The 14,189-nt window shown below is 47.9% G+C and overlaps 1 protein-coding gene across 4 annotated transcripts in view; it reads right to left on the bottom strand.

Annotated features, from left to right (window-relative positions):
* The window catches only part of CC2D2A (coiled-coil and C2 domain containing 2A), a 115,997-nt gene extending 105,754 nt beyond the window's left edge, over positions 1–10,243 (bottom strand). For all 4 annotated transcript variants that reach the window (XM_019626343.1, XM_019626345.1, XM_019626344.1 and 1 more), the window contains exons 1-3: positions 10,188–10,243; positions 8,081–8,161; positions 6,018–6,147 (exon numbers count right to left, since the gene is read on the bottom strand). In XM_019626343.1, coding sequence (XP_019481888.1) covers positions 6,018–6,147; positions 8,081–8,161; positions 10,188–10,226 — 250 coding nt within the window. In that variant the 5' untranslated portion in view covers positions 10,227–10,243. The remainder of the gene's footprint in view (positions 1–6,017; positions 6,148–8,080; positions 8,162–10,187) is intronic.
* Between the last annotated feature and the right edge of the window lie 3,946 nt (positions 10,244–14,189).

Here is a 14,189-nt window from a genome sequence, read left to right as displayed (position 1 = left end):
GATGGGCATGTGAGGTTCACTGGATTTTATATCTACTTCTGTGCATGTTAGAATTTTCATAGTAAAAAATAAGAGGCCTCGACGGGTATTGCATTTAGAATCGTAAGGCACTTTGCCTTGGTGACATTTCATTTACTTTGAGATAACTATACACAGAAAGCCTTAATAGCCGGGCTAGGGAGCTGTTAGCAGAGGAAATAATGTGAACTATTTTGATGAAAAAAATAAAATAAAAGAGGTCAAGGAGAAAATGTGCCTGAGTGATGAAAATTTCTTTTTCCAAGAAGCAGCCAGTCTACCTGAACTCACAGTAGAGCCATGTCCTCCTGGTCATGTTCTTACAGCCTAGCAGAGCAAGGAGGTGGGGGACAGTGTTGGCGATACTCTCCCATCACTTGGCCCTTCTGACTCCACTCTAACCAACAAATCAGCTGATTCTCCCATGGGGCTACACACCTGAGAAGTGTTGCTATTATGCCCAGGGCAGAGTTTCCACAAATGTTTACCGAGCCCCTGATAAACCATGCATCATCTTCCTAGGCACTGGGGCTCTATTCAGTGGTGAATGGAGAAGACAAACAGTGACCAGGAGGTGACATGCGCTCTAATGGACAATGAACCAGGGGGGAGGAGAGAACGGGTGATGAGATGGGGAAGTGCTATTTTAGACAGAAGGTCAGCGAAGGCCTCTCCAGCCTCTATCTCGCCCATGACCTCCAGATCTCTACAACCATCTCCAACAAGCATCTCAAACTTTGTACGTCCTTGCCTCCATCTAGCCCCAAACCTGGTCTTTCTGCCATCTCTCCTCTCTCTGCAAATGGCACCTCCATTTTCCCGGTTGCTCAAGTCAAAAAACTTGGAGTCCTCCTTCTTACTTTCGCAACCTCTGTTCCATCGGCAATAAACCCTGTGGGCTCCGCCTTGCAGACACCCAGACTCCTGCTTCTGTCCACCCTTCCACCACCCTGGGCCCAGTCCCCACCACCTCCACCTGGATCTTTGCTTGTGCCCTCAACCCAGCCTCTCCAGAGTCAACTCAGCATAGCGGCCTTCAGCCTTAAGTCTGGCCAGATCGCTTGTCTCTCAAAGCCTCCCCTGGCTGTCAGCCACCGGGGTTGAAAGGACCCTCAGGGCTGGGTATGATTTACTTCTTCCCGTCTCGCTTAATTCTTCTTTATTCTTGNAGATACGTTTCTATGTCTGTGAATTTGGACTATAATTCCTACCTTGATGGGTAATACTTCTATAAGGGTTAAATGATAGAATGTGTGTAGTAAAATGCCTCACATGAACCAGGCTCTCCGTTCTGGTTAGTGTTATTAAGAGAAGGTGGTGGGAGGGAGGGAGAGTAGAAGAAAAGAGTGGGGAAGGAAAAGAGCTTAGCGGACAGAAGGGAAGTCAGAAGAAAGACCTTGGGTGATGGTCACCCCCCCCCCATACCCATCTGTGGCTCCTACCTGCGACCCACTGGCTCCAGTATCTCCTCTCCCTTCCCCAGCTGGGCCCAGGGCAGCTTCCTTTCTGTTTCCATTGAAGCCTTGCCCTGCCCTCATATGCATGAACGTTTTCTCCCCATGGACAGCCCTTAATTTTTCCTGTCCCATCCTGTTAGAACCTGGGGCAGGGGCCACACACACACTTTTGAATTCATTACCTACTTCTACAAGTTATTCCAGCCACAGCTTCCCGTGGTATAAGGTGAGTGACAAATAGCTTTGTAGAATCATTTAATCAGCTCGATATAATGTGTATCACCTTCAAAGAGTACATACAAATATCTGAGCTGTGCTGGGTGATACATGTCTGATGCACTCACATGATGAAGTGAGTGTCCCAGGCCCTCCCTGGGGGTGGTCCCGCTGGGCACTAAGGATGTTAGACCCTTATATAAATCTCTTATGGCACTTAGCTCATTGCACTGTTATTATCTGTTTGCAAGTCCATCTTCCCAGTAAACCCTGAGCTTCTGACCTGGTCTAATTCATCTTTGCACACTTGATACCCCTGCACACTGCCTGGTGCGTTGTTGATGCTCAATAAATGTGTGACTGGATGACTCTTTAAAGCTCCAGGAGATAGAGATTTCATTCTGGTGATGAGTTTATTTGCAGAAGTTACATGAAAATTTAATAACATCCATGCATTTCCCATTAGACTTTGCTTTTCATAGCACCTCTTTGCAATGAAGGGAAACAATCAGTTTAAATTGCAGCCAGCAGATTTTCTTGTGGTTTTCTTTTTTTTTTGGAGAGAGCAGGGACCCTCAGCCCTTTGTCTATCACGGCCCCTTTTCTGTCTGCCAAGAAAAGCGGAGCTTGCAACAGCTAATACTTAGCCCTTTGAACCAATTTGAGCTAAAAGGCCCAGAAATTCAACATGTAGCAAATGTTTCTGGGAGTCTGGAATGCAACAGGAGGGCATGGAAGTCCCAGGAAGGAAGCAGTGACCGGCTGGGAGCAATTCACCCAGGGACTGTGAGGAGCTGCACTTAATGTTTCTACAAACCAGACTCCAGGCAGCAGCTCAAATCAAACCAGCCCGAGCAACGCTCTCCCTATGTTTCAATTCCAGAAAGTAAAGCATGAATAATAATGATGAGAGGCTCTAACTTTACAAGTCATTAAATCTGCTCTGGGTGCTGGGGGCAGAGGCTGAATTCCAAGGTGGGGAACTGAAAGCGGGACCCCAGCGCTGCAGCCCAGCTCCCAGGAGGAACTAATTTACCTGAAGGACCTTTCCAAAGGCACTTTGCAGATTCCGCTTTCTGGGATGAAAGGGAAGTGGAGAGAGACGGTCTTCCTGTTGAATACTCTAAGCGTCCAGAGGAAAGGCTGAATGTTTGGGCGTCCCCGGGCGGCTCCCTGGGAAGCTGCAGCCACGTCTCCAGCAAAAACACCCACTTAGCAACGTGTTCCTAAGGGAGGTGGCTTGGTGGCTTTTTTTTTTTTTAAAGTAACAGGTTACTCCTAGTAGTGTAACACAAACGTGTGGGGGTGAGCAGCAGAGCCGGCGCAGCCTACAGGATAAGGACAAAGAGAAATCAGCCTGGGGGAGGAGCTGGCAGAAATTAGGTCAGGCCATAAGAGCCGCACCCTCCCTCATGTGTGGGGGTCACTGGGCATTTCTGCTAAGAGGCAGGCCATGCTCAGAGGCGGGCACTCTGAATCATGAAAGGCCATCGTTTCAGNCTTAATTCTTCTTTATTCTTGCTCCCTCTGTCAGCTACTCTGGCCCCCACGCTTCTCTTTCAACATACTGACACCCTCTCGCTTCAAGGCCATGTTCCTCAGGGATCTCACTTCCGTCAGGCCTCTGCTCCAACACCTTGAAGAGGCCTTTCCCGATGTCCTTTAATAACACAGTAACCCCTCCTCACACCTCCACTGTCCAGCAGCTTCTTTCTGTATAGCACTTCTCACCACTGGCTACTGGTCTACTTCTCATGTTTGTTTCACTCGTTTTCCCTTTACCCTCTCATCCCCCAACTGGAATATAAACTCTGTGGAGGTATTGGGAATTCGACTCTTGTCCCCATTTTGCAAATAAAGAAACTGAAGTTTAGCGAGGTGGGAGAAGGGCCCAAGTCAATAAGAAAGTGACGGGTATAGACTGGTACCCACACTGGTCTGACACCAAAGCCCATGGCCTTAACTGCTACGTCTCCATTACCTTTCAGTCACAAGTATGATAAAGAGGTGGGTGGAGAGCTTTCTTTGAATGGGCACCAAAGCCCGGGGATGCTCAGGTGGTTACAAGGCATTCAGAGGCCAGTAAGCCGTCGACCAGAGTGCAGGCAGATTGAAGAGTGGAAATATAATGGGAAGACACCAGATTGCACAGGGTCTCAGAACCCAGAACAAATAAAAGAGTGTGGACTTTATGTGATGCTTACTACGGGTTTCTGAGTAGAAAAGTGACACAAAGAGTTCTCGAGAAAGATGAATGTGGTGGCTTAAAAACATGACCATAAATGTATTCAACACACCTTCCTTTAAAAGGTGGAGTCGAATTTCCCTCCTCTGGAATGTGGGCTGGACTTAGTGACATACTTCTAACAAATAGCAATGGTGTGTGATGTCTCAGGAGAGATCACAAAAGACATGGCTGCTTCGACCTTGCTTCGGATGCACTGTTTTCAGCACATATTTGTGTGTTTTCAGTGCTCTGTCTGGAATCTTCTTCCCTCAAAACTCCATCACAGAGACTTCTGCATCCCCGTCAGCCTTAGTTCCTCTTTTGCCTCTGGTGGGCCCTTTGCCCGCATACCTAGCCATGTTTCTCACCGCACTTGTCACTCCCTGTACTTGTCTGTCTCTCGCTCTAATGTGTGTTGACAGAACAATGAACCTGTTCCGCTCACTTGACCACATGGCTGACTTTCTGCTGGTCTTGACTGTTCATTCTGACTAGTGCCTGGCCACACAGACTCCTTAACCATCAGCCCCCCGCCCCCCACTCCTAGGGACATTTCCTCTATATCTTGGGCTACCGGTGCTCCAAAACCAGCCACAGCTTTCAGCCCTGCCCAGGGCTGCCCAGATACCACTGGACATTGCTCAGGCAGGCAAATCTTAGCTTTGTGTTATTCTCCTCTTCTCCTAATCAGAACTAGTAACTATTTTATGTTTATTTTTGGATGACTGCACAGGTTAAATCTCTTACTCTCAAACACCTTAGTTACTGTGCATTTATCGAATGTTCTATATTGTTTAAAATACTTTCAGGGGCCGGCCGAGTGGTGTGTTGGTTAAGAACTAGCTTGGGATGCCAGAGGGCCCCGGTTCGGATCCCACATATGAGGGCCAGTGACACTGCCCTCCACAGCTAAGAGCACAATGATGGTGCCAACTTGGGCCAGTGAAGCAACGTCCTCCACAACTAGACTGAAGAACAAAAGGACAGCAACTTCTCTGTTTCCCTTCCCCCAATTCCCCAGCACTGTTCCCATCCCCCCAATTCCCCAATAAATATATAATAAAAAAGAAAGTATAACATACTTCTCTTGTCTAATCCGCTTTTCATGAAAAGCAACAAGTGAAGGGTAACCATTTTCCCTACAATGAGCAGAGAATTAATGCGTTCACTGTGGTGGGAAAGAGCAAATGCTGTGAAGTGCAGCCTAAGGTCCTCAGAGGGGAGAGGGGAGGGTGTGTGGCGGGAGGGATCAGTGCAGGGGGCCCTCACGGGAAGGCCTCCCAGAGCCTCAGAAACTCCCTCATGTCTTTCGACATCCTGAACTCAAGATGTGGTTCTATAAATACCTTATGTGGTTCTATAAATACGTCCTGAAGCTATGTGTCCTGTCTCCTAGACAGATGTTCACCTAGAGAATTACCCACGGAGTTGCGGTGAAGTGGGGTAGAGGGGTGGTGACTGTGTATGAAAAAGAATACCCATTAAAAATCCCTGTGTTGGGCCGGCGGAGTGGCTCAGTTGGTTAAGAGTTGGCTTAAGAGCGTGAGCTCTGAGCAACAGGGCCTCCAGTTCAATTCCCATATGGCCAGTGACGCTGTGCCTGAGCTGAGCTGTTGCTGAGCTGCCAACAGGTGGCAGGATGGCTCAGCTGGTGTAACAACAAGATTGCCTGTTCCATGGTGGGCTATGCCCACCCACAACTAAGACTGAACTTGGCACCTTGAGCTGAGCTGCCGCCTGGATGGCTCAGTGGATAGAACATGCGCTCTTAACAACAAGGCTGCTGGGTTCAACTCCTGCATAGGATGGTGGCTATGCCCACTTGCAACTAAGACTGAACACAGCACCTTGAGCTTAGAGGCCATGAGCTGCCAATGGGAAGCCAGATGGCGACTGGCATCCTCCACAACGAAGACTAAAGAACAGCAACTTGGCTGGTCCCCTTCCCCAACTCCTCAACACTGTTCCCCTCCCCCAATTCCCCAATAAAATCTTTAAAATAAATAAATAAATAAATAAATAAAATCCCTGTATGGCTCTGTGCCGATCAAAGAAGGCAATTCATAAACTCTGGTTGAACTGAACCGAGAGACACTTACTCCGTGGGCCTCGTCGGGTGGTCATGCTCAGGAGGCGAGTGTCAGGGTCTAGATCTTCCTGCACTGGCTCCTGCTGGCTGCCAAGATGGCGTTTTTCAGTCACCATTTCCTCAGGGCCAGCAGTCCGCAGCTGTGGGCAGAGGGGCAGAGACTGTGAGGCCCAGGGCTTCTGTTGATGCAGATCCTATCTCAGGATGAGGTGGGTCACTTAAGGAGGGGACAGGCCTGAACACCGCTCAGATCTAGATAACTGTGATCCCAGCTACCTGCGTCACTATGGTTACCCCTGTAGGAAAGCTGTGTCAACCCTGGGTGTCTCTAGGTTTCTTGTGAAATTACCAAGGCATTACCAAATCCCAAAATAAAATGGATGTTTTCACTTTTTCTAGATACAATGTATAGAGCTCTACAGAAATTTGGACAAAAAAGGAAGCAGGAAAGTCACAACCAAACTATTTGATCCCAGCTCCAACACATTTGAAAACAGTTGTTCAAGTGTCCCTGGGTAATCCTGGACAAAGCACAGCCTCTGCTTTCTTCCTCAAATGCTAGAGGAGGGTGGGCAGGTGAGCAGAGGTGGCAATGACCGCCATGGTTGCATGATGGTGTGTAGGGTCAGACAAAGGTTTGCCTCCATCGGAACTCAGCTTTACTCTGGGGCTCTGGGCAGGCTTTTAAACTTCCTAACTTCCTTCCTTCCTCATCTGTAAAAGAAGGGAAATAAAAATCACCCATTCACTGAGATGCTGCTACGCATATGCTAATCAGGCATTGTGCAAAGCACAAAGATTCTGATTTAAAGAAACAGTCTAGGATGAATCTGAGATATTTAATTAAAAAAAACCACCATATCCCTAAGTGATTTTGAAGTGCCACTGGGGTTAAGAAACCTTATCTAGGTTTCTTGCAATGCCCCGAAGGCTGCTGTGCTGTTTTGTGATCAGGGCTCTTGTGCAGCTTGAATTAATGAGATGATGCCGAGGAAGTAGGATGCCTGGTATTCTCTTTTGTTCTCCATCCCTGTCCCTTTCTCCTTTTTCATCCAAGCTCCACACCTCCGAGCTCTGGACACCACAGCAGGTCTGTGTCCCTTGAGCTAAGGACTTGCACTCTTTCTATCTGCACTGGGTCATTGCTGCCTCCGTGGGTCCCCTACCTGACTGCAGAGACACTACCGACCCTGCAGGAAGGAAGGGGTTAAAGCTCCCTGGGTGGCCAGAGGGACCAGCCACGTGGCCTGGCAGCACCTCCTACCCCCTGGGCCCTCCCCTGGGTGGCCCATCCCAGCTGGAGAATTGAAGCCAGCCCCCCTGCTCAGTTGGTCCCAACCAGAGCTTGCTGGAGAAGGGAGAGCGGTGAGGGGGGTTTCCTCCCAGCCGTGAGATCTCGCATCCCCCCCTTCCCCTCCCCACCTCCCCAGCCATCCTTCTCTAGGCAGTCCCATCACGAGGCGGTCCCATCACGTGGCTGCTGGCTCAAAATGGCGCTCCCTTTCCCTCCCCTCTCTCTGCTGCTGGCATCTCCAGTATTCCAAACAATCCTCACTCCACGGAGGGCAAGGACTCTTACCAAGGGAATTCATTTACCTTGAGAAGGTGGACCTTGCACCGGGATGCTCCCAGCCAAGGAAAGCCAGTCCTGCGGAGAGGCGAGCTGGGGGCGGGACTGCCCGCAGGCCCTGGAGCTGGGAGTTGCTCAGCCTCCCACTTAGACTGAAGCTGAATTCGTGCTTGGAGTCGGAGAAAGGGGGGGGAGTTCCCCAAGATTTGTAATCCTGCACTGCCATCTATCGCCAGTCTTAGTTTATGGCCTTTTGATGACAACACCGGAACGGGGCTGTTTCCATCATTTCTACACCTGTCTCAGGGGATGGGAAAAAACCTCAGAGGAAAAATGCTCTAAACACTGACCACAGTCTCATTGTGAGGGTCATCTGCAGGGTCCCACACAGGGTGCTGCACCCGGACCATCCACCCACATCCCTGCCTCTCCCAGAGGAAGCCCTGTGGCCCCCTGTGGGTGCAGGTGGGGTAGACAGGCCCTTGTTTCTTGTCACTCCCTACCTGTTTCTTTCTTTTTTGTCTTTGAACCTTTGCAGTCTTCTTTCTTCCCACGTCTACATCCTCATCATTGTCAACGAACTCCTTTGTTAAAATAGAAATAGAAGAGTCATCAAGAGCCATGGTATGTGTGTAACTTGGGAACCAATCGTAAGAGAAGAACAGGGGTGTGACTTTTAGGTATCAAAGTTAAAGCCACCACCTTGCTCTGGGGCCTCCATGCACTAAAGTTGAGTGCTCCTGGAGGGAAGGGACAATTGATGAGATCTGAGCAGCCATCCTCAGCTACTCTTCTCAAAATAGGCATGTCCTTGAAAAGTTGTATCCAAAGGGAAAAACTGTAAACGCGATGATGGGGCTTCCATTGATAATGGGGCTCCCCCATGCAGAGGACATTTATTGAGCTCTTACTGTGTTGCAGGTGCTGGGGGCACAGAGATACTCCCTGCCCTCAAAAATCACAATCTAAACAAGTGACTGCTAGGACACGTGGACTGGCCCCCCGCAGGGGGACCCTAGCACAGGATGACCTCAGAACTGTTGGGCTTCTCTGCTCCCCAGTCTATATCAGGTAAAGAATGATAAAGACACCTGTTAAATCACGATGGAAGTTTTGATTTAAACAATATTTTAGCAGATCTTCTTAGAAAGGGAGAAATCCTGTAGCAGTGTAGGCTTTGTTTTCTTTTTCCACATAAAGAAAAGTTTAATTTATGAAATGTTAGAGCTGAATGCTCTCAAATTTCAAGCTCTAAGCTTTTCTAGTCCTAGAGTTTTACAAACTGGGGTGCAGGTACCTCTGAGTGTAAAAGAAATTGCAAGATAAATCCAGAACGTCTCCCTGGCACACCAAATTTATTAGAATTCTTTTTTCTCTAAAATTGGGAATTTAAAAATTTTTATACAAAATAAACCTGGAACAGAAAACATGGGTTTTAATGATGTAAAAGTTCAAAGAAACATCATGCAGATTGCTGGGCTGGGTTCCAATTACACATCAGTGCCCTTGGCCACTGGGCTGAGTTAGAGAAGGAGGCATGAACTTCAGTTACAGGAGAGGGGACTGCGGTCCGGACCAGGGGACAGGCATGGTGTGAGCCTTTCCTTTGTCTACGGGACTGATTTCTCTGTCATCTTCTCAGTGCAAGCTCCACCCTCACTCAGACGTCATCCCTCAGGGCCCACCAGGTAGGGAGTGTTCTTAGCTCAGGAATTCGCCAACTTAGATGACAGGATGTTGATATTACTGAGGTGTGCAAATGTGGTTCTGAATTCAAGTCTAAGTTCTTACTGGCTGAGAAGGTACGTATGAGAAATGTGGGTTCTTTGGTGCTTTCTGATGATGATTTGCTCCTGCATCAATGCAAAACTGTCCAGTAGGACTTAACAGTCCGATAGAATGTAAACTCCACGAGGGCACAGGGCTTGTTCACTGTTGTATCCGCAGGGACCAGAGGAATGGTATCTGTTGCACGAATGAATGAGCAAATGTAGAGCCATGTGGTTTTATCTGCGTAACATGTTCCTTCAGGATTTTGGAATTACTTTACTGAAAACAGCCTGTTGTCTCCATTTTGGCCTCCGTGGTCTCAAGTCAGTAAGCCCTGGAGTCAAGACAGATGCAGGCATCTACATCTACGTTTGGCGGCCTACAGTCTCCAAATTGGAGAGCCTTCGCTGTTTGTTCTAGACAGTGTTTAATGACGTTGGTACACCATGAGGTAGCAGTTGCAGGACTCCACGAGACAGAGGATTTTATGAGTGGCTATCATCCATGCTTGTTACCTTCATTCTGAATTTCTTTAGAAATCTATGTGCTTCAGCAGAGCTGGGCCCCATAGCAGGTGGCACGGTAGAAGTGCTGTGTGTCCGAATTCATGACATGGTGACAAAGCAGCTTCAGAGCCTCCAAGTAGAGGCAGCCCCCTGGAGTGTCTGGAGGGCTGCGTTTCCCGCACCATCCACCACATGCCTGACATGCACCCTCTGCGTGCCGCTGGAGCGCAATAAATGCTTGTTGCTGGCCTAGCTTCTTCACGCACAACACGTGTGACCTGAGTGCAGTGCACACACAAACACATCCCTCGGGGCCATCTAAGCAACGACTTACCTCTGTAATTATGTTCACTTTTTCTTCCTGGGGATTCATTTGGCTGTGATGGCTCCTCCCTGCCAGGCAAAGCACAAAACAGAAGTCAGGCCTTTTGAAGTCAGCGAAACATCTTTCTTTTTCTTTTTCTTTTTTTTCTTTTTTTTTTTTTTAAAGATTTTTATGGGGAATCGGGGGATGGGAACAGTGCTGGGGAATTGGGGAAGGGGAACAGACAAGTTGCTGTCGTTTTGTTCTTCAGTCTAGTTGTGGAGGACGTTGCTTCACTGGCCCAAGTTGGCACCATCATTGCGCTCTTCCCAGGCGAGGCAGATCAGTCGCCGGCTTCTGGATGGTTGCTCACTGCGGCTGCTGGCCGCTCACGCTGGCTGCTGGCCACACACGGTAGCCCATGGCAACCCACTGCAGCAGGGGCTGCAGCCTACACCGTCGCCTGCGACTCACGGCAGCCCAGCTCCAGGTTGAGCTGTTGTTCAGCATCTTAGCTGTGGAGGGCAGTGTCACTGGCCCTCATATGTGGGATCCAAACCGGGGCCCTCTGGCGTCCCAAGCCAATTCTTAACCAACGCGCCACTCAGCCGGCCGGAAACATCTTTCTTACTGTTGATAAATACGAAGCTGACCTCCGTGGTTAGGGAAGTGTTTGAGCCGAGTAGGTGGCCCATCCGTAAGGAATATGTTCTTAAGGGGCAGGACTGGTGGAAATGAGCCCCGTGGGAACAGGGAGGATGCCAGACCCTCGGTCCCCGTGCCCCTGGCAACGAGCCTGACTTTACGTGCAGCAGGTGGAGGCCAGGAAAGAGCTCTGCTCATGGAGTCAGATGACCCTGGTTGGAGTCGGCCTCGGGGAGGACTATTTTCCAGCTTCTCTTCTCTCTACCCTTGACCTTGGTTCTCATTTCACTGAGCAGAGATGAGACCAGAGTGGGTTTCCACAGCCCCTCCCCCAGCCCACTGAGTCATGTCACCTCGTAGGCTTCCACTTGCTAACGTGAGCTGTCCCTGCTCCCGCCCGGGCCAGGGCTCCGCCTGGCACTGGGACCCATCCCCTCCTCCTGCAGGACTTGGTCAGGACAGTTTCCCCTTTCGTCTGGATAATCGTTTCTTCCTGCTCTGTTGGCTCATTCCTGTCAATGTACAGAGCGCTGTAACTGGCCCCTTCCTAACAAAACGCCCCCTGGACTTCAGCGCTCTTTCAAGCCATTGCTTAACTCTTCAACACTCTCCAGAAAAACTCCTCAAGCTCTCTCTTTCCAATCAGTTTTTGCGGGCCCAGGACTCCCTGAAACTGCTCTTGCCAGGTTCTCCAGTGACCCCTGTGTCACCACATCTGATGATCAGTCCTCAGTCCGTATCTTGTTTGACCTGACACAGCTATCTAGTAATGAGAGTGACCCATCACTTTCTTTTTCTTGAAATATTTTCGTCACTTGCTTCTGGGACTGTTCTTTCCTGATGTTCCTGTACCCCCTGATGGCTCCTTCTCACACTCCTGAGCTAGTTTCTCCTCACCTCCTGACCACCCCACGCGAGTCCCTGGGGCTCAGCCTTGCCTCTACTCATTCCCCCATGGTCCCATCCTTTCGCTTTGCTTTAAATACCATCTACTTACGAATATTCTCCAAATTTACATCCTGGGCCCACAAGCCTCCCCAGAGCTCCAGACTGAAACATCCAAATGCTAGACTGGCACCTTCTCTTGGCTTATTAACACGCCTCAGACGAAGCTCCTGGTCACGAGCCCTGAACTGCTTTTCCTGCAGCCCTTCCTTGTTGCATTAAACAGAGCGCCATCTTGCTCAGGCGGAAACCTTGGAGTCACTCTTGATTCTGCTCTGACTCTCCTACGACACGCCATATCCAACCCATCAGAAGTCCTGCCAGCTTTGCCTTCAGATTATACTGAGAATCCAATCACCTCTAAGCACCTTCACTGCTCTCACCCTGGTCTAGCACCATTGTATCTCAAATGGCCTAGCATAAGAAACTTCTAGCTTCTTCGATTGCCACCTCGCTTACCTACAATCTCTTCTCTATGTTGAAGCCAGAGTAAATTGTTTAAAATTTGAATGAGGTCATGTTATTCCTCTACTCAGAATCTGCCAATGACTCCTCTTTCTCAATAAGGTAAAAATCCAGAATCCTTTCAATGGCATACAAGACCCTGCATGATCTACACTTGAATCATCTGGCCTCAGGGCCTTTGCGCTTGCTGTTCCCTCTGCCTAGAACTCTCTTTCCCAAGATATCTGCATGGCTCTCTCTTTTTCAATTCCTCCAGGAGTCTGTTCAATCCTCATTTGATCAGAGAGGTCTTCCCTAAACACTCACAATGCAGTGATAACCTTCTACCCTCACCCTGTTGGATCTCCCTAACTACCTTACACTGATTTATTTTTCCATAGTACTTATCACCAGTTACATACATATTTATTTGTGACTGTCTGCCCATTCCCATTAGAATAAGCTACAAGAGGACAGGAACGTGTGTGCATTCCTTAGTCCCCAGAGCCTAAGCCTATGGCACACAGTAGACATTCAATAAATACTTGTCGAATGAATGACCAAATCACTATTTATTGGCTGCGTCTCCATAGCCACATTCCGGAGCCCTTCAAAGACTCATTGTCCTCATTTGAAGATTAAGTGAGAGAAAATGCAGAGAAATATTGGGTTGTTGGAAAAGTCACGACGTATTTTTTCTATGTTTTTCATTGCAAAAATGTGTCATGACTTTTCTGACAACCCAATACCAGGGCTGACCAATCATAAGCCTTTCCTGATATCCATGGAAGTGCCTCTTAACTGGGCCTTGGTCATTTCAGCAGCTCACCTGAGGCATTCAAGGTTGCACTGATCTTAATCAGGAATTAGCATGTTAAAGGGAAGCAGAGCCCTGGAAATTGGATTGTCTCCCACCTAGATCTCCACACAGGCTACAAAAAAATACAGGAAGGGAAATGAGAGCAGCTAAGAAAACGAAAAGGTGAGGAAGTCCTCCAGAAAAAATGAGGGGGCAGGTCATGCTGAAGGATACAAAAACTCTCTAAGAAACAACTCTGGCAATTAAGAACTGGAAAAAAAGACCTGTGAACTAGTTTAGTAACTAACAAAAGGTTTTCAATACATTACAAAATGTTATGTATGAAAGAAAGAAGTAGAAAATGAAAAACGTAATGGGGTTGATTTTTTTTCTCCTCATTCTTTCCTGATCATTACCTTTGAATGAGTTTCTAATGACAGCAAAATTTATTTTTTTATGAACAGTCTTGCTAAGGAAAGATAAATCAATACTGTCCAACTTTAAAATACAGCTTCTCATCATATGCACTGAGCACTTGTTAATATATTTCTATTGGCAACATCAAAAAAGAGCCATGATTTACTGCAGACTTACTCTGTGCTCTCTCTACATGCAAGTTACCGCTAGGCCTCTCAATAACACTTCTAGCTTAGTAGCCCTCGCCTTGATTTACATGTAAGGAAACCAAGGTTTCCTTTGAGTCTAACCTCTGACAATTTATCTAATTTGCTCAAGATTATAGTCATTCTAAATGTCACATGCAGAACTTGACCTCAAGACTGTGATTCCAGTCTTGCTTCTCTCTCTCTCTCTCTCTCTCTCTCTCTCTCTCTGTCTCGCCATTTATTCTTGCCTTTTCAATGATTTCAGTAACTGTTCTATGCTAGTGCACTATTCTGGAAATGTTTTCAATTGAAAACTGTGGAGCATTGCCCCAGCAAGAAAGGGCTTTAGCTACTTAAGGTCAATGATTTGTTTAACTCAGTGCAGAAAACCAAAGACATTTTTGAAGGAAAGTACTGACACCTTCATCCAGACAAATAGACTATCCCTGAGGGTCACCAGAGGCATACAAGGACCCTGTGACAAATTCTACAGAATGTAGGAAAAAAAGGGATGAAGGTATATGAAAAAGGTGACATTGTGTGACTCTCAGCATTGGCTGCTTAAAAAAATCATACAATATGTGTGTCCTACTT

Source organism: Hipposideros armiger, unplaced genomic scaffold (assembly GCF_001890085.2).
Source record: "Hipposideros armiger isolate ML-2016 unplaced genomic scaffold, ASM189008v1 scaffold_666, whole genome shotgun sequence".
Lineage (NCBI taxonomy): Eukaryota > Metazoa > Chordata > Mammalia > Chiroptera > Hipposideridae > Hipposideros > Hipposideros armiger.
This window is presented reverse-complemented; position numbering and strand designations above follow the sequence as displayed.